Source organism: Dermochelys coriacea, chromosome 17, assembly GCF_009764565.3.
Source record: "Dermochelys coriacea isolate rDerCor1 chromosome 17, rDerCor1.pri.v4, whole genome shotgun sequence".
NCBI classification, from domain to species: Eukaryota; Metazoa; Chordata; order Testudines; family Dermochelyidae; genus Dermochelys; species Dermochelys coriacea.
In genome coordinates this window covers 6,822,795-6,845,390 of record NC_050084.1, presented here as the reverse complement: position 1 = coordinate 6,845,390, position 22,596 = coordinate 6,822,795, and the positions used below count along the sequence as shown (strand labels likewise).

The following is a 22,596-nucleotide window of genomic DNA, read 5'->3' as shown; positions in this document are numbered from 1 at the left end:
CACCATATAGGAATATTGTTTAATTTCAGAGGACCTTAAATCATTTAACTCATACTGAGGTTGGAATGCCACAGGTGGTCATTGTCCGCCAAATTTTCAAGGCTTGCCTGGATATTTAGCTTTCCAATTTATTACCATCAACAGAAGTTACCCAGCCAAAATGAAATCTTTGAAAACAAAGCAAATTCAAGCTCAGGAACCACAATAAATGTCTTTACAGAAGAAAATGCACCTAACAATGTGTACAATTAGGTGGTGATAATTTTTATCTTTGGTTAAGTGGATACTACTCCTCTGGTCCTATATATTTTATATAAATTTCATGTTCTCTGTGTATATAAGTCTCTCCACTGTATTTTCCACTGAATGCATACGATGAAGTGAGCTGTAGCTCACGAAAGCTTATGCTCAAATAAATTTGTTAGTCTCTAAGGTGCCGCAAGTACTCCTTTTCTTTTTGTACAGTATGTGTATCCCATTTTGAGAGATTTGGTATCCTCATCCTGCACTTAACCACTAAATATTTATAAGCCCCAGACATTAGCTTAAATAGACTATGAAAAAAGATAGAGTGGTATATATCATCTTTTCCAGTCCCATTAGTTATACTTTGTAACGAAAACATATGGCAAGCCTAATGTAAAACAGCAGACAAAGGATTAGCGAACTAGACCTAGCTGGATCCTCTCCAATGAAGTCTAATTTAGTAAATTATTTCCAAGTCTCCCCATATTAAAAGCCACAGTCAGGTATTTCCATCCTTTTTAAAATCGCATTCTGCATATCCTTTCTACTTCAGGACAAATTAGAATCACTAATGCACCTCTATCTTTTCTTCAATATATAAACAAATTAAAAGTTAAGACATTTGTGACCCCCTTTGAATAAATCAACATCACTCCTAGATTAGCCACAGGGCTTGCCACAGAGAGCTAATTTGTGGAACCTCTGGCCCCTGTGGGCCAAGAGAAAGGAGACTGAGGTCAAGTTTACACAACAAACTCCCATAGGCATAGTAGCAGCTTCATTCTAGCGCTGCAGTTGCGCCACTGCAGCATTTTAAATGTAGACCTGGCCCTATATCAAGTAATCAAACCTGAGTTGATATAAGTATTTGGGCCAATAAGAGATCCCAAACCTTTTAATTTTCAGGAGACCCTTCACAGATAAGAACACATTGTTTGACTGGCCTGAAGTCAGCCCAAAAAGCTCTTGTTTTAACTGATGCGATTACCAGCAATAATTCAGGCAAGTGAGACTTCCAAAGATCTTGAAAGTATAACTGCGCTTTGGTGAATAAATTCTGAGTGCAGTCCCATGACCACATTACTCATCTAGGATCTCTGCCAAAGAACGCTAGTCTTTCATCCCAGTCAGACCAGAACTGAAGAGATGGGGGAAGTCAATGCTTAGAAAACCCCAGGAGCCTGTCAACGTCTAGTGGTGCTGCAACAGCTCTGTAGTAACTAACAACATGAAATGTTGTTAAGTTCATCTGGTTATGTGTTTACACAAATCAAACTGGTAGTGTTTAGATTTTCACCATTATTTTATCAGTGTCGATCGTTTAAAAAAATAATTTCTATAACTATTATTTACTAACTGGCCCCAAGCTCCCAAGATACAGCTGACAACAGCTACATTGCAACTGGATTCAAAGCTAAACATACCGTTAAACAGTATCAGACAAACATGTGGAGACAAGAAATAGGGGCATCTAAAGTGTGTGCTTCTCCCTGGTCTCACCTGCAGGGGTGAATAATGATCAGGCCTTAGGAAACCTTCAGAGGATGATCATATCCCAAACTGGAGAGAGAGATGAAGATTGTGGGAGACAGCCCAAGCATGTTTTTTCCATGAAGGTAGTCCCTGAATAAAAGCATTTTTTATTTGTGTAGCAGTTTGAAGTAAACTCGAAATGTTTAACCAAATGGTATTATTCAGAAGACATACCTAGTTTAAGATTACAACTTGAATTTTACACTGTTTTTTATATCCTGGGTACGCGTTTAGTGATTTTGAAAGATGCTAATGAGCAGACTGGAAACTCAAAATTAACAGCAAGACAGTTAAGAGCACAGGAAGCAGCACTAATCCCAGCAATCTTTCCCATCCATCAGAGTAACTGTCCATTGGGGTGATAATTTAGTCTACAATCATTCCATTTATGGCTGAGATTATCGCAAGTTTGCCAATTTGTACCAATTGCAATGGTGGTTTTCCTATAATTTTAGAAGTAGAGACCAAAACGCTTATTTTACATAGATCCCAATTTCTCAATCTTTATTAGCTCATGGACCATCTTCTTAAAAAAAAAACAAGTTGTGAAGTAAATGGATTTAACCCAAGTTCAAATCTTACCAGTGGCAAACCTATCACAATTTGGGCATCTCTGACAAAGACAGCCAACGGTCCTTATTAATTTTCTCTGACAGTCTCTAAAAGTCCGATATTGTATAATGAATTTCACGTAGCTTATCTTCCATCACAGTCGCAAAAGACTGGTATGCTATGCAGAAGACCAAGATTCTCAAGCTATGCTCTATTACATTTTGTGATACCACCCATTCTCCTGCTTTCCAGGCTAGCAATGATCAGTAGGATTATGTGGGCAACAAACTGGCCACAATACTTTTCGTTCCTGCCCTTTTGTGAAGCAAAAATAGGACTAGCTTCAAGAACACAGACCACGAATTCTGCCACAGAAGGGAAAAATATTTGAGGAGGAAGAGAAACAGCACCAAAGCGAGAACAAAAGCCAAGAGCAAAAAGTAATGAACAATGTTCGCGTGCAACAAAAACTGAGAAAGAAAAACAGGCAGAAAAAAAGGGTTCAGACTACGCTTTCTATTGCCCACAGGGAATTATGTACCAAGGACAGAAAGCATGCACTTGGTCTGAGAAATACCTTCATGACAAATAAGCATGAATTACGGGTTGTTTTTTATTGTAAGCCGAACACAAAAATTCTGCAGCTGCGAGGTATTGGTGACAGAAACAAGCAGTATTTCCCAGAGTGGTATTCTATACAGAACCCCAACTGTTACAGAACATTAGCTGCCCCAGGCCGAAGGAAAACTGGATGAGCCAACTTCAATGTCTCCATTTCTCATTCAGCTTTGAAAGGCTACGAGAGACTATAAAATTGTAGGAAGAAAGGATGTGGGCTATGAAATAACTTATAAACACTGGAAATTTTCAGACTACCCTGACAAGACTGAAAGGATATCAAAGCACATGAGCAAACTTACAGCTCACAAAAATCATTCCCCTGCCACCACAATCGTCAAGAGATTTTTTGGCTAAGCGTTTTCTTAATACTAGTCCTACCCAATAGTAAAAAATACTATACCCAATAGTAAAAAAATACCATACACACCATCCTGTCACATAGTCCATCCTTGTTCTTTTGAAATGTCTAAAAGAGAATATGATTTTGTAACTAAAATACAGGACAGGGAACCAGAAAACCTGAACTCTACTCCCAGTGAGGCCAGACAGCTGCTGGGTGACTTTGAGGAGCAGCATCTTTGTTTTCTCATTTATAAAATAGGGATACTTCCCTACCTCATAACGTGTTTAGACCCAATTCATGAATGTATGTACTGTGCATTGAGATACTCGGACAGAAGACACAACAAACAAAACATTTTTACTTCTAAAGAAAAAGCAGGGCTAATCCATGTGGCTGAGTCTGTTTTCTTTGCCGATAGTAACTCCCGCTGTTGAGGGAGGGATTGGATCAAAACGAATTGGCTCTTTTTGCCTCACTGTATGGGACTGCGCTGTAACGGTAGTAAGTAACAAAGCTCCTCTCTCTCATCTGGATTTCAGAGGACTGGATAGAATAAAAGAAAAAGAAAAAAATTATACCTTAGTTCAACAGAAAGAAGTGATAATCATGATAGAGGAACTACATTCAGGAATGGGAACTAAGGAGTGACTGAAATCAAAAAGGGCTGGAGAGCACCAGCAGCACCCTTAATTCCTCCCCAGAACCAAGCATTGCAACAAGGGGCAAAGAACAGGAAGGGGACAGACATGTTTCTGCAAGCCCAAGGGATGAGTATCACCACAACGCTGCTGCTGAAGAGATCAGTAGGCAGGTGGAAGTGTGCAGGCGGTGAAGGAGATTTTTCAAAGGGAGCCTGAACACATCTGATGATGTTGCTCTGGAGACTGCAACTTTCACTTGCTAAGAAAAGCCCCTTGGCAGGAGACCAGAAAAACATCACTGGGTTTTTATTTTTAAGACTAGTCAGTTAAAAAATTCAAGTTGACAGTATCCCTTTAAACTATACATGAACTATGGTTCATAAGTGTGAATTATTCTAGAGGTTCCTGCTATTATTCAATTCTATAGTTTACTCCTTTTTTCAAAAAGAAAAGGAGTACTTGTGGCACCTTAGAGACTAACAAATTTCGAAAGCTTATGCTCAAATAAATTTGTTAGTCTCTAAGGTGCCACAAGTACTCCTTTTCTTTTTGCAAATACAGACTAACACAGCTGCTACTCTGAAACCTGTCCTTTTTTCACTTTACTCTTAGATCTTTTGTTGCCTGACTACAAAGTAATTCAACTAGATGTGTAAGAGCTGAGAAAGGCATTTTACAAGGACAGCAAATTTACAGTTTTTTTATTCTGTGTGCCACACCCTTTTCCAAACCCATTACAGAATATATATTGCAACAGCAGGCCAGTGTATTTGGGGATACATCATTACGGAGGAAGGCCAAGAGGAAGGGATTGTCATTCTTTGATGATGCTTTTTCTGGAAAAAGAATTTATACAACCAGCTGCTACAAGCTGGGCTATTATTATGTTGACATTGTATGTAGAAATATAGCTATTTTGTAAATGTAAAAATTATTGCAAGAAGCAGACTGTAGGGCTGAGTCTATTGCTGTAACAGCAAGAATGGATTAAGAGAAATACTGTCTGAATCCCAATGCGGAGAAATAAGAATAAGATAGATAGCCTTTTGGTATACTGTGGGAGTACCTCAAAAATCATAAGCAACACAGATCAAGTCTATGCAGAGTTTAATAAATTACAGATTTAATACCCACGATTTAGTATCCTGCGATTCACAATGTATGAATAGACTGCTGTTCCCACAGACCCTCCAGGGACCTGAATGGAACTCCACATGGGCAAACTACAATGCCTGCACGTTGTATAATGCAGGACTAGGGGTCCAAGTAAGCATTTTTATAATATTATTTACATATATTTTTTAAATTAGGTAAAAAAATTACACTTTTGAGCTCTGTATCAGATTAACTTTAGCAACTAAATGCACTTACATATTTATAATAAATATAATATGTAACAAAGGTGGCTTCTCCAAATAGCACCTGAACGTGCAGATTAAATTTAAAAGGTTAAATATGTAACAGTTTAAATATATTACTCCAGTGCAGCACTCATTTATAACGAGAGAAGGGTTTGAAAGAATAGTGTACTGTAGAACTCTTCCATTCTTTGGGATTGCAGGGAGTAGAAACCACTTCTATGTGAGTAAAAAAAAAAAAAAAAAATTCTCAACTCTTCTGCTATAAAACCTTTTCCTAAATTTATTTTTCTTATTACCAAGTTTTTTCAGGAATGATAGAAAATCCCATAAATGAGGTGTATGTGCAACCATAAATAAAAGGGTGAGAAAATACATCATGCATATGAGAAGAATGATGATTTTATCACCAGCCATTTTCCCAAGGGAATATATTTATATGAAGGCATAATTCGTGTAGTTTGAAAAATAATTCAACTTTATGTCTAAGAAGCAATTAGCTTGATAGGTGCTACATTCAAAACATTACTGAATATTTTTAAACCCTTGACATTTAAAAAGTTAATATTTTAAGGCATCTGAACTGTTCTAAACTCAACCCATATTGTTGTATATTTTAACAGAACTTCCTCCATTCATGTGCCACAAATTTTACTTTGCCCGAAAGCTAGGGAGAAGTGGTTAGGCAGTTCGGAGAGGAGACCGAAGTCTTGGAAACCTATCAAATTATATTTACAAATCCTAAATAAAACTAAATCCCATATTATTGGATAATACTTTAAATTATTTTGATTCTAATGAATGGTACAGTAATTGGCATAATAATGTAATTTTTATATAGGTTATATTAAAATTTACTTAAACATGCATCTTTATTTGTACCCGAGCTCCATTATGACCTCTCATCCTCCTTTGTCCACAGAGTCACTACTTTCTCCGCATCACTGAAAGTAATCAAAATTTGTGACTGGAAGATAAAGGCTGTAACAGTTGAACCATCCTCTATTCATGTTTGGGTCATGAAGTTTCAATTTATAAACTAAAAACTTTCAATAGCTATTTTTTCAATCGTCATACTAAAAATTCATTCTTTATTCACAAAATCAGTATTTTCTCACACAGAGTGTTGTAATCTCTCTAGGTAATTTGTTCACGCAGCTATAGCCCTAATTTACAAATGCATTCTTCACCTTCTATTATACCATATTCTCATAAAAATAAGCATGTCATCTGCAGTTATTTGCATGAATCTAACCACCTTTACTGCAACAAGAATTTAAAATATCCAGCTAATAAGATAATGTGCTATTCCTCTGAATTCTGTCTGGGTTTTTTGATACTTCGCTTACCCAAGTTGTTATTATTGACATATATATCCAGTGCCAACAAGAAAAAGTTCACGGTACTACACTTCTCTTCACTAACATTTCTTACACACCTTTCATACTTTTTGTACATTCGGCTTCAAAACCCTATGTCCGTGTTTAAAAAAAAATAAGGCATTAATTGTGCAATTAGATCCACCAGTAACTGCTTCTCCTGCAATAAAATTTGTTGGCCTATTTTGTTAAAGATAAATAGGCTGCTCCTAGCTCTCAGTTTTACCTAATACAATATTGAAGATATCCTTCTCAAGAGGAATCAATAGTTCACAAATCAAAAATGGCCAACAGGCCAAAATAATTTTTAATTGTTTGGTATCAGCTTCTGGGCAACCATTTCTTGGACATGCAATGAAATGCTTCCTCTCATACTCCTTTAGTAACTATGATGAAGTGAGCTGTAGCTCACAAAAGCTTATGCTCAAATAAATTTGTTAGTCTCTAAGGTGCCCCAAGTACTCCTTTTCTTTTTATGGGGGCAGACGTCTCTTCTGCTACTTTGCGCACACACAGCAACTATGGGAAAGAAAGCAGAAGTTCTTTGCATTGTTTCTCCTCTCTTCCAAGACCGTGCAACTCTTACATGAAAGTTCACTAGAGGCTCCACTAAGCCAAGCCTAGCAGGAACCAGAAAGCAATAGTTTAACATAGCAAGTTCTCCTGAAAGGGGAACAAAGTCGCAAGCAGAAAGGCTGCAGTAGTTAAAGCTATCCACAAACTTTACTCTCTCACAATCTCTTGGGGCTTGTCTACAGTATAAAACTGTATGTTTTAACTTGATTACAAATAATCAAGTCAGCCGACAATGTTGACCATGGCTTACCAGTTAGCGTAGACCTGTTGGTTCATCACGGTTCACTGATGTTATTCTAAAACACAGTTTGTTCAGGAGTAAATTGATGGTCATCGGCGTGTCAGCTAACTCAGTTTTTCATAATTGTGTTCACATTCAACAACACTTTAATCTAGGCAGCCTTTAACCTCAGTAGGAGTGCCGTCTCAACATCCTTTCTCAGGTCTCGACAAACAAACAAGTCTGGCATCATCCGTATCCATTAAGAATACTGCTGGAAAAATCATTTCCCTAGCCTGTCACCTTCACCATCTCCCTCCTTTCGTTGTATCCCTCCACTGGCTCCCTTTCTTTATTTTCAGCATCAAACATAAGCTGCTTGTCTTTACTTTCAAGGCCCCTCATAGCCTATCCTCTCTCTACCTACCATCTCTCATTTGTTAGTGACATTTCGATTCCTGCCTCCAATCAGCATATGATGCCAACCTCCATCAGCCACTTAATAAATTTTCAAACATACATCACTTCTGATTTTGAAACAATTTCAGAACGGCCTAGTTTTTAAGGGTTCAAAACCCGAACAACAAGCAGATTTAAGGATTCAAAAATCAGACAACAAGCAGATTCATGTAGTTCATGGTTAGGATAGTTATATTTCCAACCACATTTCAACAAGACAAACAAAACAGGAATACAATATGCTTGGATTAAGTTATGTCAATCTACAAAATATAGTTACATATGTTAGATTGAAAGGGATTTTAAATATCTGCACTCAGATTAACTTCATTAGAGTTGATTATTTTATGTTAGAGTATAATCTGTTTCTCCAAAGATGGTTCATTATACCAGTTGGTGTAGCTGACATCTAGAGCTGCGTTTGCCCAAGCTCCCTAGTAAATAACCTGTGATTAGATATCAATCTGCTTACTTCAACAGCATTTATTTTATTGTTGGCTGAGCAAAACGAGGCTTAACATTCTAGTCAATGGCATGTCTCTGTTTAACTATCTGAATCTCGATAACTTTCAAAGACCACAGCCAATCAAATCCAAAGTTTCAGGAAACATTCTAATCATCAATGGAAAGAACCCTTCTGAGTGTCATCAACATAAACCAGCAAAGCCTAACTTCTGCACAGGGTCTACTTTGTGCTGCAGGCAGAGGAGCATGGTTGTATCAGAGAACTGAGCCAGTCACCACCGACTCATTCCTATCACTTTTCACACTTCATATTTCAGTCAGCAGCTGAAATGAGTCAAGCAAATGAAACTGCAGATCAGGACTGAGGTGCTTTCACAGAGTTGGAAGCAGTGTGGGTTTCAGGACTGAAATAGTGGGGGCTGCTTCAGATCAGGAGCTATATTGGCTGAAGAGGTAGCAGGCTAGAGATCTGAACTATGGTTACCTCCACGCTATGCCTGGCTCAGGCTAGATCTTTACCTTTTCTCAGCTAAAACTATTATAGACCATCTAAAAACAGTGCCCATTCGGTGCTGCAAGCAGTGATTCTTTTGGCTGCAACACCAAAAGGACACTGATGAAGGGCAAGCTGTTGATATTCAATTGATTTAAAAAAAAGACAAAAGAAGTGGTGCAACTTAAACAACAATATTTTGGTTTAGTGGCATTATCTGTAAAATTGCTACAGGTTCAGGGATAGAAACTGCATTCCTACCACCATCTGCCAGCTTAGCCTACATACACAATGGAGTGACCCTCTAGTCACAATTTTAAATACATGTTTTCAGAACAGGAGTAATAATGTGGTATTTAAGAATACATATAATTATCACATTTCCAAGAGATCTCATATGAAAGCTATTTCAAATCCAGAACATTTCTAAAATTGGAATAAAAAGGGAATACTCCACATCCAGTCTGCAGAAGAGCATCACTCCAGCTACTCCTTTACTTCCCCCCAAAGGAAAAGTTCTAATTTTTCCACATTCTATTAGTTGGGCACACCAGGCCTTCCAAAGCCAACAAAAATACAGGAATGTACAAAACCGTCTCACTTATAGACAATACTGTGAGGGTTTTCTTCCAGGGAGTTCTCAAGGCCAACAATATAATAACAAGGTCAGAGGGGGAGCCGTGTTAGTCTGTATCCACAAAAACAACGAGGAGTCCGGTGGCACCTTAAAGACTAACAGGTTTATTTGGGCATAAGCTTTCCTGAGTAAAAACCCCACTTCTTCAAATGCATGAAGTCATCTGAAGTGGACTCACTAGAACAGCAAACTCCAGATAGCAAAGGAAGCAGCATCCAAAACAGGCATTGCTATATTAGGAAAAGGTAGTAAAATGTGGCCCAACCAAGGCCACCCCTCCACAGCACTGCCTTGGATGCAGAATTGTGTTGGGGACCCATCCCCCAACATTATGGGAGCACTAGGGCCCTGCTGGTGCCTCCCTTCTCCCCTGCTATACAGCTCTGGGGGGAGAACTGCAGAGGAGACAGCCAGAGACTCCAGCAGGTAAGTCCAGAAGCAGTGAAAGTAAAAGTACTTCAGATATTTAGAGAGCATTCCAGTTTTGACTAGACTCTTCCTGCCCTGTGTTGACTAGCAGCTTGTTCCAACCCTTCCCCCTCCTCAGTCTCTACATCTTATCTTCTACATCCAAACCTACCTTTTTTACCTTCTTCTCCCTGGTCCTGTCCCCCTCATCCAACCTTCTCTTACTTTTTCTTTCCATTTAGCTTATCCTCTGCTAACCAACCCCCACCCCACAGCATCCTGGCACTAACATGATGTTTGTCGCCATCACGTTCTCTGTAGTTGTCGTGTTTTACCCCTTCATCTGTCTTGTCTATTTGGACCCTAAGCTCTTCCAGAGAGGACCATATAGTAGTAATTTATACGGTGCGTAGCAAAATGGGTTGGCCTTTAGGCACTACCATAAGAAACAGGATTACCAACAGTGGTCCAAGCATTCTGAAGACAAGAAAACAGAATAAGTCATAAAAGTATTTGACAGGTCAGAGAAAGCCCAGTTTACAGGCCCCACTGAAAGTTTTCATAGCCCAGTTCAAGACCAGATATCAACATCCAGTCAGTCAATTAAAAGTTGATGTCTTAAAAATAGAATAACTTAAGAAACATCACTAATTGCTTCTAATCCAATATTCCAGTGATTGTTTATATTATCTACACATGGCCTGAAGGTTGCCTTCTCCTGTGGTTAAGTTAAGCTGTTATTTGCCTTTGGAATCTGCCTATACTTGACACAAAATGCTTCCCCCCTACAAAACAAAAAACACAAAAATACAAACCTTTAAAACCCAGATTAACACAGAACCAGTTATAATGTGGCTCTACAAAACACCAGGGATATCCACATGGCAGGACGAATAATGAAAAAATTGGTCTATAGGTCTGAAATGCTATTAAATTGCTCTCCAGATTCAAGTTACCTTTTGAGAAAAATAACTTTGGCTGACTACTGATCTCCATCAGCAAAGTTAATTTATTCAGTTTAAACTTCTATAAATGAGCTTTTTTTCCCCTATAATCTGGAAAACTGCTCAAGTTTCTATAATCTGGAAAACTGCTCAAGGGGTAACACGCTGGTTTTATTATGCCAACAAATGTAGTACAAGTAGAGATTTCTCCAGACACAGAGGTAGATTTTCAGTGCAATGCATAGCATTTAACCATCCAACTCACATTATTGCTAACGAGAGCTCAATGTCTAATTTTTTTTAATGAAAATTTTATACCCAGAGTCTCACTCCATTTCTCTCTCATGTGAAATATTCCATCAGCAAACAAAACAAGCTAAACTGTATTATTTATTAGGTTTGAAATTCAGATTTGACAGCGGGTAGAGATATTGAAAGCCAGTAATAGTGGAGAAAGGATGTGCAGGAAGTTAAGAGAATTAATGACGGTAGGAGGTATAATTACAAGGTTAAAAGAACCAAGAGAGATTACTGAAAATTCACCATGAGAAAGATTTAAGATTAGCCTTAAGGCTCAAAAGATAGAAGAATTGCAAAACAATCAAATTGAAGTTTGATTCAGTGTACGCTATTAGAACATCAAAATTCAGTATAGCTCTCTTTATTCTAATGTTCCGCTCCCTAGTTGCATACAGGTAAGGAAATTCTATTAGTTTATTAATTATACATTTCTTATGATGTGGTTTGAATATTTCTGTTAAACCTAGGCTAATAAAACTCCAGTATATTTATTTATTGTGCCCATATTACTCTTCGCTTCTGTAAATATTTACCATTTCTTTCCAATATCTGCAAGGGAATAAGCCAACAATGTCTCTACCCCTATTTTTATTTGAAATCTTCAATAAAATATTTGATCACAATAAATAAGCATGCAGACAGTGCCTCTTGTATTAGATTTCAACTACCACTAAGCATCATCAATATGATGCATTTCAAAAACAGAAAGAGCAAGACTGAAAGTTCCCATTATTCTTTTCACATAAACCTCTTAAGAGGAGTCTTTTATGATGATCTGTTTCAGTACATCACAAGTGACATCACCGATTTCAGTTCCTTGTAACAAGTCTATGTAAACTAAAACTTCATGTGTTTGTTTTAACTGCTATTTTAACAAAACCTGATATCTGCACAGAACTTGTATTGGCAGATTACACCTCTTAAATGAGTGCAGCAGAACCCTGTAACTAATATTTTTGCTAACCAAATCCCATTTATCTGTGATCTTTTCTGTAGTTTTCTGAGAAAACCAGGGAGGTGAGAGAAGACTAGCTCGCCTCCTTCCTCCCCTGCCCCACCCTGGCAAAATTTCTCTAGTACTGTATAGTTTAAACAAAATAAAATGAAAAATAGAAGATTTTGTCTATGAGCAGAAGTAACATTCTCACTTTCAAGGTTCAAGTTCAGTCTGAATCTGAGTCTAGTCTGAATATGAAGTCTAATATCCACTCCTAATGGAAATGGCACCTTTCCTATCACATCTCCCTAGTAATATTTTTATTACTTAATATTTTTGGTAGTTTGGTTGTATCCAAAGAAGTAGTGCATCAGAAAAATTTAACTCCTGGACAACTTTTAATCAAAAGGTTTAAAACATTAAGAACTAGACTAAAACATTGATCGCACAGTGCAAGGTCAATAAGAGCCAAGAAGAGGATCCTATATTGGGTGCAAACTTAAGTTTGTCAAACAAACTACTAGGGGATGGGAAGTTTATTTTGAGCTTCTTACACAATCTTTTAATAAATGAGGGTGTCATTTGGCATCTAAAACATCACATGGTACTTGCTAACAAGACATCTCTGAACAGGTGATGAGATTTCCTAGGAATCAATAAAAAATTAGGCTCAAGTTTCAGGTGTGTACATTGATAGAAGATGGTCTGTGAGACACACTGTGGGCTGATGCCACATGAACAGGCCTGTTAATTCTATGGCCTGTGTGTACTGGAGTGACATCCAGCAAAGTTGACACCTTATCTTATCATGGACATGCTACATACAGCACTTTCAAGAGAGGAGGAAAAAACTAAATACTAATCATGGACAAACATTGTTGAACACATTACATCAACTGTTTAACTGAGAAGAATAGTGTTCTACTCAATCTGACTGCCTGCGAATTTTAGTTTATTATTATTTACTACAGTGTTTATTTAACAGCTAATGCAATACCAAAAGGCATAGCTATTAGGCCAGAAGAAATCCAGCCAGATATAATTTCATAGGACTTCAATTAATACACTAAAAGAAAAGCAGTACTTGTGGCACCTTAGAGACTAACAAATTTATTAGAGCATAAGCTTTCGTGAGCTATAGCTCACTTCATCGAATGCATTTGGTGGAAAAAACAGAGAAAAGATTTATAGGTTTCAGAGTAGCAGCCGTGTTAGTCTGTATTCGCAAAAAGAAAAGGAGTACTTGTGGCACCTTAGAGACTAACAAATTTATTAGAGCATAAGCTTTCGTGAGCTACAGCTCACTTCATCGGATGCATTTATATACACACACACACAGAGAACATGAAACAATGGGTTTATCATACACACTGTAAGGAGAGTGATCACTTAAGATAAGCCATCACCAGCGGGGGGGGGGGAAGAGGGGGGGAACCTTTCATGGTGACAAGCAAGGTAAGCTAATTCCAGCAGTTAACAAGAATATCAGAGGAACAGTGGGGGGTGGGGTGGGGGGGAGAAATAACATGGGGAAATAGTTTTACTTTGTGTAATGACTCATCCATTCCCAGTCTCGATTCAAGCCTAAGTTAATTGTATCCAGTTTGCAAATTAATTCCAATTCAGCAGTCTCTCTCTGGAGTCTGTTTTTGAAGTTTTTTTTGTTGAAGGATAGCCACTCTTAGGTCTGTAATCGAGTGACCAGAGAGATTGAAGTGTTCTCCAACTGGTTTTTGAATGTTATAATTCTTGACGTCTGATTTGTGTCCATTCATTCTTTTACGTAGAGACTGTCCAGTTTGGCCAATGTAGAGGGGCATTGCTGGCACATGGCAGAGGGGCATTGCTGGCACATGATGGCATATATCACATTGGTAGATGCGCAGGTGAACGAGCCTCTGATAGTGTGGCTGATGTGATTAGGCCCTATGATGGTATCCCCTGAATAGATAAAGCTTATGCTCTAATAAATTTGTTAGTCTCTAAGGTGCCACAAGTACTGCTTTTCTTTTTGCGAATACAGACTAACACGGCTGCTACTCTGAAACCAATTAATACACTATCTTCTCTGTTCTACTCAAATATTTTAAAATATACTGTGTAAAAATTGCCATTTAACTGCTCTAGTCTCAAATATGAAAAACTGCATTTCTAACATTAAATTTTTTTTTTAAAGTCACACACTTGGAATCATTTGAATAATTTCTTGTTCCTGTTGTAAATTGCTAAATAATTTGATCCTCTTTGATTTGTTTATAATCTTAGCATTATTTAGTTGCACAGGCCACCTTAATTCTGGTATTTCTTAACTTCCGAATGCTTGACTTTGCAATCTTTATAGTGTTTTTAATGAAGGTTTTCAGGTGTAGTTTCCTAGGTTTTTAAACTAACAAACTGAAAACACAAATTCCAGCATGTGAGATTATCTGGAGACCCACATGGTTCATCAGATGGGTTAGAACCTTTAGAGAGGTTTCAGAGTAGCAGCCATGTTAGTCTGTATTCGCAAAAAGAAAAGGAGTACTTGTGGCACCTTAGAGACTAACAAATTTATTAGAGCATAAGCTTTCGTGAGCTATAGCTCTAATAAATTTGTTAGTCTCTAAGGTGCCACAAGTATTCCTAACCTTTAGAGAGCAATTATGCTAGTGGAGTAATTGATAGCCAAAGTACTGATCTCCGCCTTAACATCATTTAGATCAATGGTTAAAGATTAGAGGGCTCAGAATATAGCTTTGAGTAACTAATCATTTAGCTTGTTTTTCCCACTTCCCAAGCCATCCAAGACAAGGGATATCTTCTTTAAAATATGGGTTTAACCAGGCCCTAATTTTGTGTGAAGAATCTAATCAAGGTACTCAGTTCACAGAGATGAGTCACAAGTGTATTACTTAAAGTATATTGCCTGACTGACAATTATTGGGCATATTTGGACATTTTAATGCTACATAGTTTTGAGGTGTCACGGTCTCAGCATTTAGCCAACATAATCCTGGTTCTTACATTCATCTTGGTTCACTGACTGAAATCTGAGACTTGTTGTCAGGTGGCGGGCAAGTTAAAATAAGATAATCATGACGTAGTCTCTACCAGAGAGCAATGATTTAAAAAACAGAAGACAACCAGCAGACATTATTTGAAAACAAAATCCACTGCCATCTGTGATCACGTCTCATCACTAGAACACCACAAGATCACATGTCTCATGACTAGAACACAGTTTAATCCCTAACACTGCACCGCAAAGGGAGAGGAGAGGTCCAGTCTCACAGTGGAATTTTAGGAATATTCTTCCAACACAATAACTCATAGGACAAGATACATTTTTGTTCCTATCCAATCACTTTATAGGCTATTAATAGCCAAAGCATCCTGACCATATATTTGGAAGTTAAGATTAGGGAGATATTTCAAATGAAGAGTAAGTTATACAAAAAAAAATTTTTTTTTTTTTAAATTTGACCTGAGCTAGCATGTACATAGCTATCTCCTCTTAGGACTTGGCTACACTTGTGAGTTACAGTGCAATAAAGAAGCCACCGGTGCACTAGCTCACTACCCGTCCACACTGGCAAGGCACATAGTGCACTCTGACTCCACAGCTACAGCACAGCTGGTACTCCACCTCAGCGAGTGGAGCAACGTTTGCTGCACCCCCACTGGAGCGCCGCCAGTGTGGACAAGGTGTTGCATTACTGCACTCTGATCAGCCTCCGAAAACGGTCCATAATCCCCTTTAGTCAAGTGGCCACTCTTGTCGTTGTTTTTGAATTACTGTAGGAATGCGGATACGCCCTTTGAAAACCCTGTTTCTGACATCCGGCTGCTTATCTGCTCTGAGACAAAGCAACCATTAGCTGGAAAGCTGTATGTGAGAGAAAGAGGGAGAGAGGCGGGGGGAGGTCTGCTGCTGAACTTACAAGACAGCATGCTGACATGCTCTCAGCCCCCCAAAAACCCTCTCTCTCTCTCCCACCACATACACACAACACACTCCCTGTCACACTCCACTCCACCCCACCCCACCCGTTTGAAAAGCATGTTGCAGTCACTTGCATGCTGGGATAGCTGCCCATAATGCAGTGCTCCCAATGCCGCTGCAAGTGCTGCAAATGTGGCCATGCCAGTTCGCTTGAAGCTGTGAGTGTGGACAGACTGCAGCGCTTTCCCTACTGCACTCTACAAAGACTGGTTTAACTCAAAGCGCTCTACATCTGCAAATGTAGCCATGCCCTTAAACACTGAACAATTTGTATAAGAAATGTCCAACTATATCATAACAGTGAATAAAATAGTCCATGCTTTCATCATCTGTTTCAGCACTGGGAAAGAAAAAAAAGACAAAAAACCGATTTAACAGGCAAAAGAACCCCCATATTCATGGAATAAACAGTTATATCTTGGAGTAAATCTTGAGAATGATGGAAAAGAAAAATCTGTCATTTTTACAGGGTTAATAAACCTTTTGCATTAAATATTTCCCATATATGTATTACGATGCAGACAGATAAAAGCATAGGTCCTCTAGTTGGTGGGGAAGGAGAGCTAATAATTGAAGACATCAAAAAGGCTGGGTTGTTTAATGACCATTTTGCTTCAGTCTTCACAGAAAATGTTAATGCTTACCAGATAATCAACACAATATTAACAAGGGGGAAGGAATTCAAGCCAAAATAGAGAAAGAAAACATTAAAGAATATTTAGGTAAGTTAGATGAATTAACATTGGCAGGGCCTGATAAAACTCCTCTTAAGGTACTTTAGGAACTGGCTGAAGCAATCTCAGAACCATTTGCAATGATCTTGAAGAACATTATACGAAAAGTTAGAGGAGGACAAGAGAATAGTATCCATTGTTAAAAGGGGGAAAAGAGGACCTGGGAAGTTTTAGACCAGTAAACGTAATTTTGATACCTGGAGAGATACTGGAACAAATTACTAATCAACCAACCTAGGGGATAACAGAGTTATAAGGAATAGCCATCATGAATCAGTCAAAACCAAATAAGGCCAAATCACCCTAATTTACTTTTGACAGTTACTGACATAGTGGATAGGGAGGAAGCAGTAGATGTGATATAACTTGATTTATACTTTTGACAGTTCAACAAGACATTCTCATAAGACAACTACGGAAATGCAATCTAGATTAAATTACTAAAAAGTGAGTGTACAATTGATTGAAAGACTGTACTCAGAGTAGTTATCAATGGCTTGCTGTCAAACTGGGAATGTGCGTCAGACAGCAGTCAGTCCTGAGTCCGGGACTACTCAATGTTTTCATTCATGATTTTGTAATGGAGTGAAAAGTATGCTTATAAAATCTGCAGAGGACAACAACTGGGAGGGGGGGTTGCAAGCACTTTGGTCGACAGGATAAGAACTCAAAATGACTGACATTAGAGAATTGGTCTGAAATCAACAAAAATTCAATAAAAACAAGTACAGTAAAAGCTGTTTTATCCAGCACATTGGGGGTGCTGATAATTGAAAAATGCCAGTTAACAAAGAGGGAGGGAATTTGGGTGCGGGGGGCGGGGCTTGAGGTTGGGGCACAGGCTCGGGGAGGGAGTTTGGGTGCAGAAGGGGGCTGAGAGCAGGAGGTTGGGATGTGGGAGGGGGTTTCGGGTGCCAGATCCGGAGGGGGGCACTCACCTTGAGCAGCTTCCCGCAAGTGGCGACCTGTCCCGGCTGCTCCTAGGCAGAGGCGTGGCAGGCGGCTTTGCACACTGCCCCCACCCCGCCCCGAGCACTGACTCCACAGCTCCCATTGCCCGGAAACCATGGCCAATGGGAGCTGCAGGAGAGGCGCTTGCCGACAGAGGTGACAGAGCTGCCTAGCTGTGCCTCCGCCCAGGATCAGCAAGGATAGGTCACCGCTTGCGGGGAGTGACGCAGAGCCAGGTAGGGAACCTGCCAGCCCCACACCAACCAGACTATAAACCGGACTTACTATGAAGATTAGAAATGCGGGTTTATAGAGCTTTCAGGCTGGTACAGGGCCAGATAACACAGCTTTTACTGCACTACTCTTAGGAAGAAAAACACCGCTATAAAATAGGGAGTAACTGGCTAGGAGATAATACTGCTGAAAAGGATCTGGGGGCTATAGTGGATCACAAATTGAACACAATTCAAATCAACAATATGATGCCATTGCAAGAAAAAGGCTACCATTCTGGGGTGTATTAATAGGACTCTCATATGTAAGTCATGGGTAATTGTCCCACTCTAGTGGGCACTTGTGAGGCCTCAGCTGGAATACTGTGTTCAGTTCTGGGCACCACACATTAAGGTGTGGACAAATTGGAGAGTCCAGAGGAGAACAACAAAAGCGATAAAGGTTTAGAAATCCTGACCTATGAGAAAAAGTTAGAAAAATTGGGCATGCTTAGTCTTGAGCAAAGGAGGCTGTGATAACAGTCTTCCATTATATTAAGGGCGGTTATGAAGTGGACTTTGATCAAATTGTTCCCCGTGTCCACTGAAGATCGGACAAGAAGTAATGGGCTTAATCTGCAGCAACGGAGATTTAGGTTAGCTATTAGGAAAAACTTTCTAAATATAAGGGTAGTTAAGCTAAGTCTCCATGATTAAATGATAATCCATGATAAATACCCCTCAGGGATGGTCTAGGTTTACCTGGTCCTGCCTCAGCACAAGGAGCCAAATTTGATGAATTGAGATCCCTTCCACCCCTACATTTCAAGGATTATCTTTTTAAAAAAAAAAAATTAGATGTATGTACTGTGTACAAAGTCAGCAAAATTGAAGATATTATAAATATATGATTAGGAATGACAAGCAGCAAGATCTCAGTTTAAAGTTCTGGCTAATCTTATTCTTTTCCCTCCAGCATTCAGTATTTTATTAATTTCTCTCTCAAATCACTTCAACAATGAAAAATAAAACGTTTTTTCTGAATATCGATATTAATGCACAAGATGGCAGCATGGTGCGTTTTGGGGGGGTTACACAATATTTTTATATATGGAGCACATTTTGTTTCTGGCTATTTTCCTGTATTATGTATGAGTCTTTACAAATACAGTTAAGTAATCTTATTTGATTTACAATGTTTTAAGACACTTAAATTGTCAGTAGAATTCTGGAGTAATCAGAAGTATGGGTACCTTTAAAAACAAAAAAAGCCGCATCTTGTCATGAGAACTCTACAGGGTCAAACTCCCACCTCAAATCAACATCAGTCTAGGATTTTGACTCTTTCTAAAATAAGAAGGTATGCCTCTCCATTCCATTTCCCCAAGCCAATCTCAGGCTCCCAACTGTGAGTGGAGAAGTACCTCATTGTCACTTGACAGCTATTGCTCTGTCTTGATTAAGCAAGAACATTGATAGTATCTGACCAGAATCGTGGCCAACTGCCCCAGCCAGAAAAAGTGAGCTGTAAAGCTGTATTAAAAATGGCATGCTCATCACAATTAGGATGGATGTATACTCACACATACATACATCCTCTAAGGAAAACAGTAAATATATAAATATAGATAGATATAATTACCTCTGCCACTTTTGGAGGCACTCCATCACCAAGCACTTCCCTAATGAAGCACTGCTGGCTCATGTAACACGAGAGTCCACAAGTTCTCTTGAAAGCATCTCTCAGACGCTTTAGTTCTACATCTGTAACTGTATTAAGAAAAAGAAATTATAATCAAGGAAGATGTGCAGGAAGATTTAGCAGCTTTAACTGCACTATCAAGAAGTCCTTTTACAGAGAAATAAAAACTTCTAAAACATATCCTCTTGTCTTGCAATAAAAATACCTAATTAAATTAAAGAAATCGTGTATTTAATTTATTAGCTCTCATTAGACACCTGGAAAAATATTCCAAAAAAGGAGTGAAAAGTCACATAGAACAAAAAATTTAACATCAATTGAATATTCTCTGTACAATATATACAAATCTGGACTGAGTATAATACAAACGCATGATCTGTAACTGATAGTTGCCAACATTTAGTAAGAGTTGAACTAGCCAAGCTGCTTCATGTAAGCAGTTTTCATTTACCAAATAGGTCTGCTTTTGTGCTATATAAAAAAAAGTTTCCGCAAATTATCACCTACAGGATCATAATACAAAAAGCATTAATAGAAAACAGATCTAACTATATTATGGTTAAGTTTTGGCAGGAGTGGAAAAATCATTTTTTAAGTTTTTCTTCCACAGTCACAGCTACAGGCTGATTTCTCTACTGAAGCGTATTTGCACCTACCTAGGACATATGACGAAAGGATTGATGGGTTCCCCTTTCATATGCACAAAGGCTTCCTCTTGCCTGAAGAACTGGTCTTTGATTTTTAATATTTTATACTTCCAGCATCTTTCTAATGAAGTTCAAGGTCCTAATTCAGCAAGGCACTTAAGCTTGTGCTTAACTCATGTGCTTGAGTGCCTTGTTTGAATGGAAGCCAAAGTGCTCTGACAAAATGAAGTCTCAGAACCCTGTGAGATGTTCACAAGAAATCCCCATATTTATTTTCATATATATTATTGGTTAAAGACAATGATACTGAAATTTTCATATGCTTTTCTTAAACTAAAAACAAGGTTTTAAAGGTTATGAGAAATGGGGTGATAAAGAAAGAAAAGAAGCTATTTTGACAGCATTAATGTGGTCATGAAGAGATAGTTTTGGTGTAAGGATTTTACTTGAGCTATTGTCACTGCATATCATACTGATAAAACAAGAACTGACATATAATTGGGTGGTCTACTGGCAATGGCATTGTTATCTGGGGCATAAAGTAACATTTAAATTTCATACTCCCATATTAGTCACTGTCTATATAGTCATTTCCAATTTTTATTTCTTGAGAGAAAGTAGGATTCTATGTAAAGTGTTGCTAAAACACCACGGTCTCATTAGAAATTTCTCTTGGTGAAAATTCTCTCCTCAGCATTTATCTGGGCACAGGAAACAGCCCAAGGAATAACCTCCACAGCTGTAGGTTGCCCCCAACCTCTCCTGAAGAGTGCATGACAGGACACAAGGCAAGAGATTCTGCACACCTGATCCTGTATCTCACCATAGCCTTCAAATATGTAAGGAATTCACGTAGCAAGGCTCCATACAATGCTTGTCTGACTAAGTATTTTTGTAGGAGTAAACCAAGATACCCAACTCTTGGACAAAATCTAAGTGTGATGAGAACACTGGATGTCCTACAAGATTTAAGTTCAGGACCTTCATGGTAGCATTCTCTGAAATGCTTCCAGTTCCACATGTAGGGCCAGAAAGACAGGCAGAACTACCAGGTTTAAATGCATAGAAGAGACATTAGTGAGGGGAGGACAAATTTATGCTTATTAAGAATGGGGAACCTTCTGGGGAAGGAGAAGCCTATAGAGTAAACATAAGCTCCACCTTAACCAAAATGGAAGCAGACTGTTGGCATGTAAAATTAAGAAGGCTGTAGAGGATTTTTTAAACTCAGGATTGGGGGAAACCTGACAAGTATGGAGGAGCACATCCCTTAGGGATGAATTTATTAAAAGATGAGCTCTATATTCTAATATACAGAATAGGAAAGAAGTTGTTGAAGTATAGGTAGAAGCTAGTGAAGAACAGCCAAACATAAAAGTCCAATTTAAACATAACTCATGAAAGCAACTAAATAATGACAATATGTACAAGGGCTTATATATGAATGTTAGAAGTCTACTCTACACAAGTCAAATTCTAAAAAGGAAAATAGGAAGGAGCACAAACTCTGGCAAGTAAAATATAAATGTTTAATAAAACAAGACAAGAAAGAATTGGAGAAGCAACTTGCTAAAGATGCAAAAACTAACAGTACAATTTTTAAGTACATCAAAGGCAGGAAGCCTGCCAAACAAGCAGTGGGGCTGCTACATGAGAAAGGTATTAAAGGAGCACTCCAGGAAGACAAGGCTAAAGGTCCACTTAGCCCAGTATCCTGTCTTCCGACAATGATCAATCCCAGGTGCCCCAAAGGCAATGAACAGAGCAGGTAAAATCATCAAGTGATCCATCCCGTCACCCATTCCCAGCTCCTGGCAAACAGAGGCTAGAGACACCATCCCTGCCCATGCTGGCTAATAGCCATTGGTGGACCTATTCTCCATGAATTTATCTAGTTCTCAAACTGGGTGACTGGGCAACAAAACTGCAGATGAACTTTAACGCTGATAATGCAAAGTAATGCACATTGGAAAAAATAATTCCAACAATACATATACAATGAAGGGTTCTAAATTAACTGTTTACCACCCAAGAAAAAGATCTTGGAGTCACTGGATACTTCTCCGAAAACATACACTAAATGTACAGAAGTGGTTAAAAAAATAAAAAGCTAACAGTATGTTAGGAAAAAGGATAGAAAAGAAGACAGAAAATATCATAATCACTACATAAATCCATGGTGCACCCGTACTTTGAATAGTGTCCAGTTCTAATTATCCCGTATCAGAAAGAATATAGTGGAATGTGAAAGTGTAC

General features: G+C 38.5%; 1 protein-coding gene across 8 annotated transcripts in view; it reads right to left on the bottom strand.

Moving 5' to 3' along the window:
* USP32 (ubiquitin specific peptidase 32) overlaps window positions 1-22,596 on the bottom strand; it is a 152,215-nt gene that overhangs the window by 96,971 nt on the left and 32,648 nt on the right. For 5 of the 8 annotated variants that reach the window (XM_038375649.2, XM_038375648.2, XM_043499257.1 and 2 more), the window contains exon 2: window positions 19,634-19,761. The exons of 2 other annotated variants lie outside the window; for them this stretch is intronic. In XM_038375649.2, the coding sequence (XP_038231577.1) occupies window positions 19,634-19,761 (128 nt within the window). Of the gene's footprint in view, window positions 1-1,746; window positions 1,770-19,633; window positions 19,762-22,596 lie in introns of those variants that run through there. One more of the 8 variants, XM_043499260.1, reaches the window with a different exon arrangement.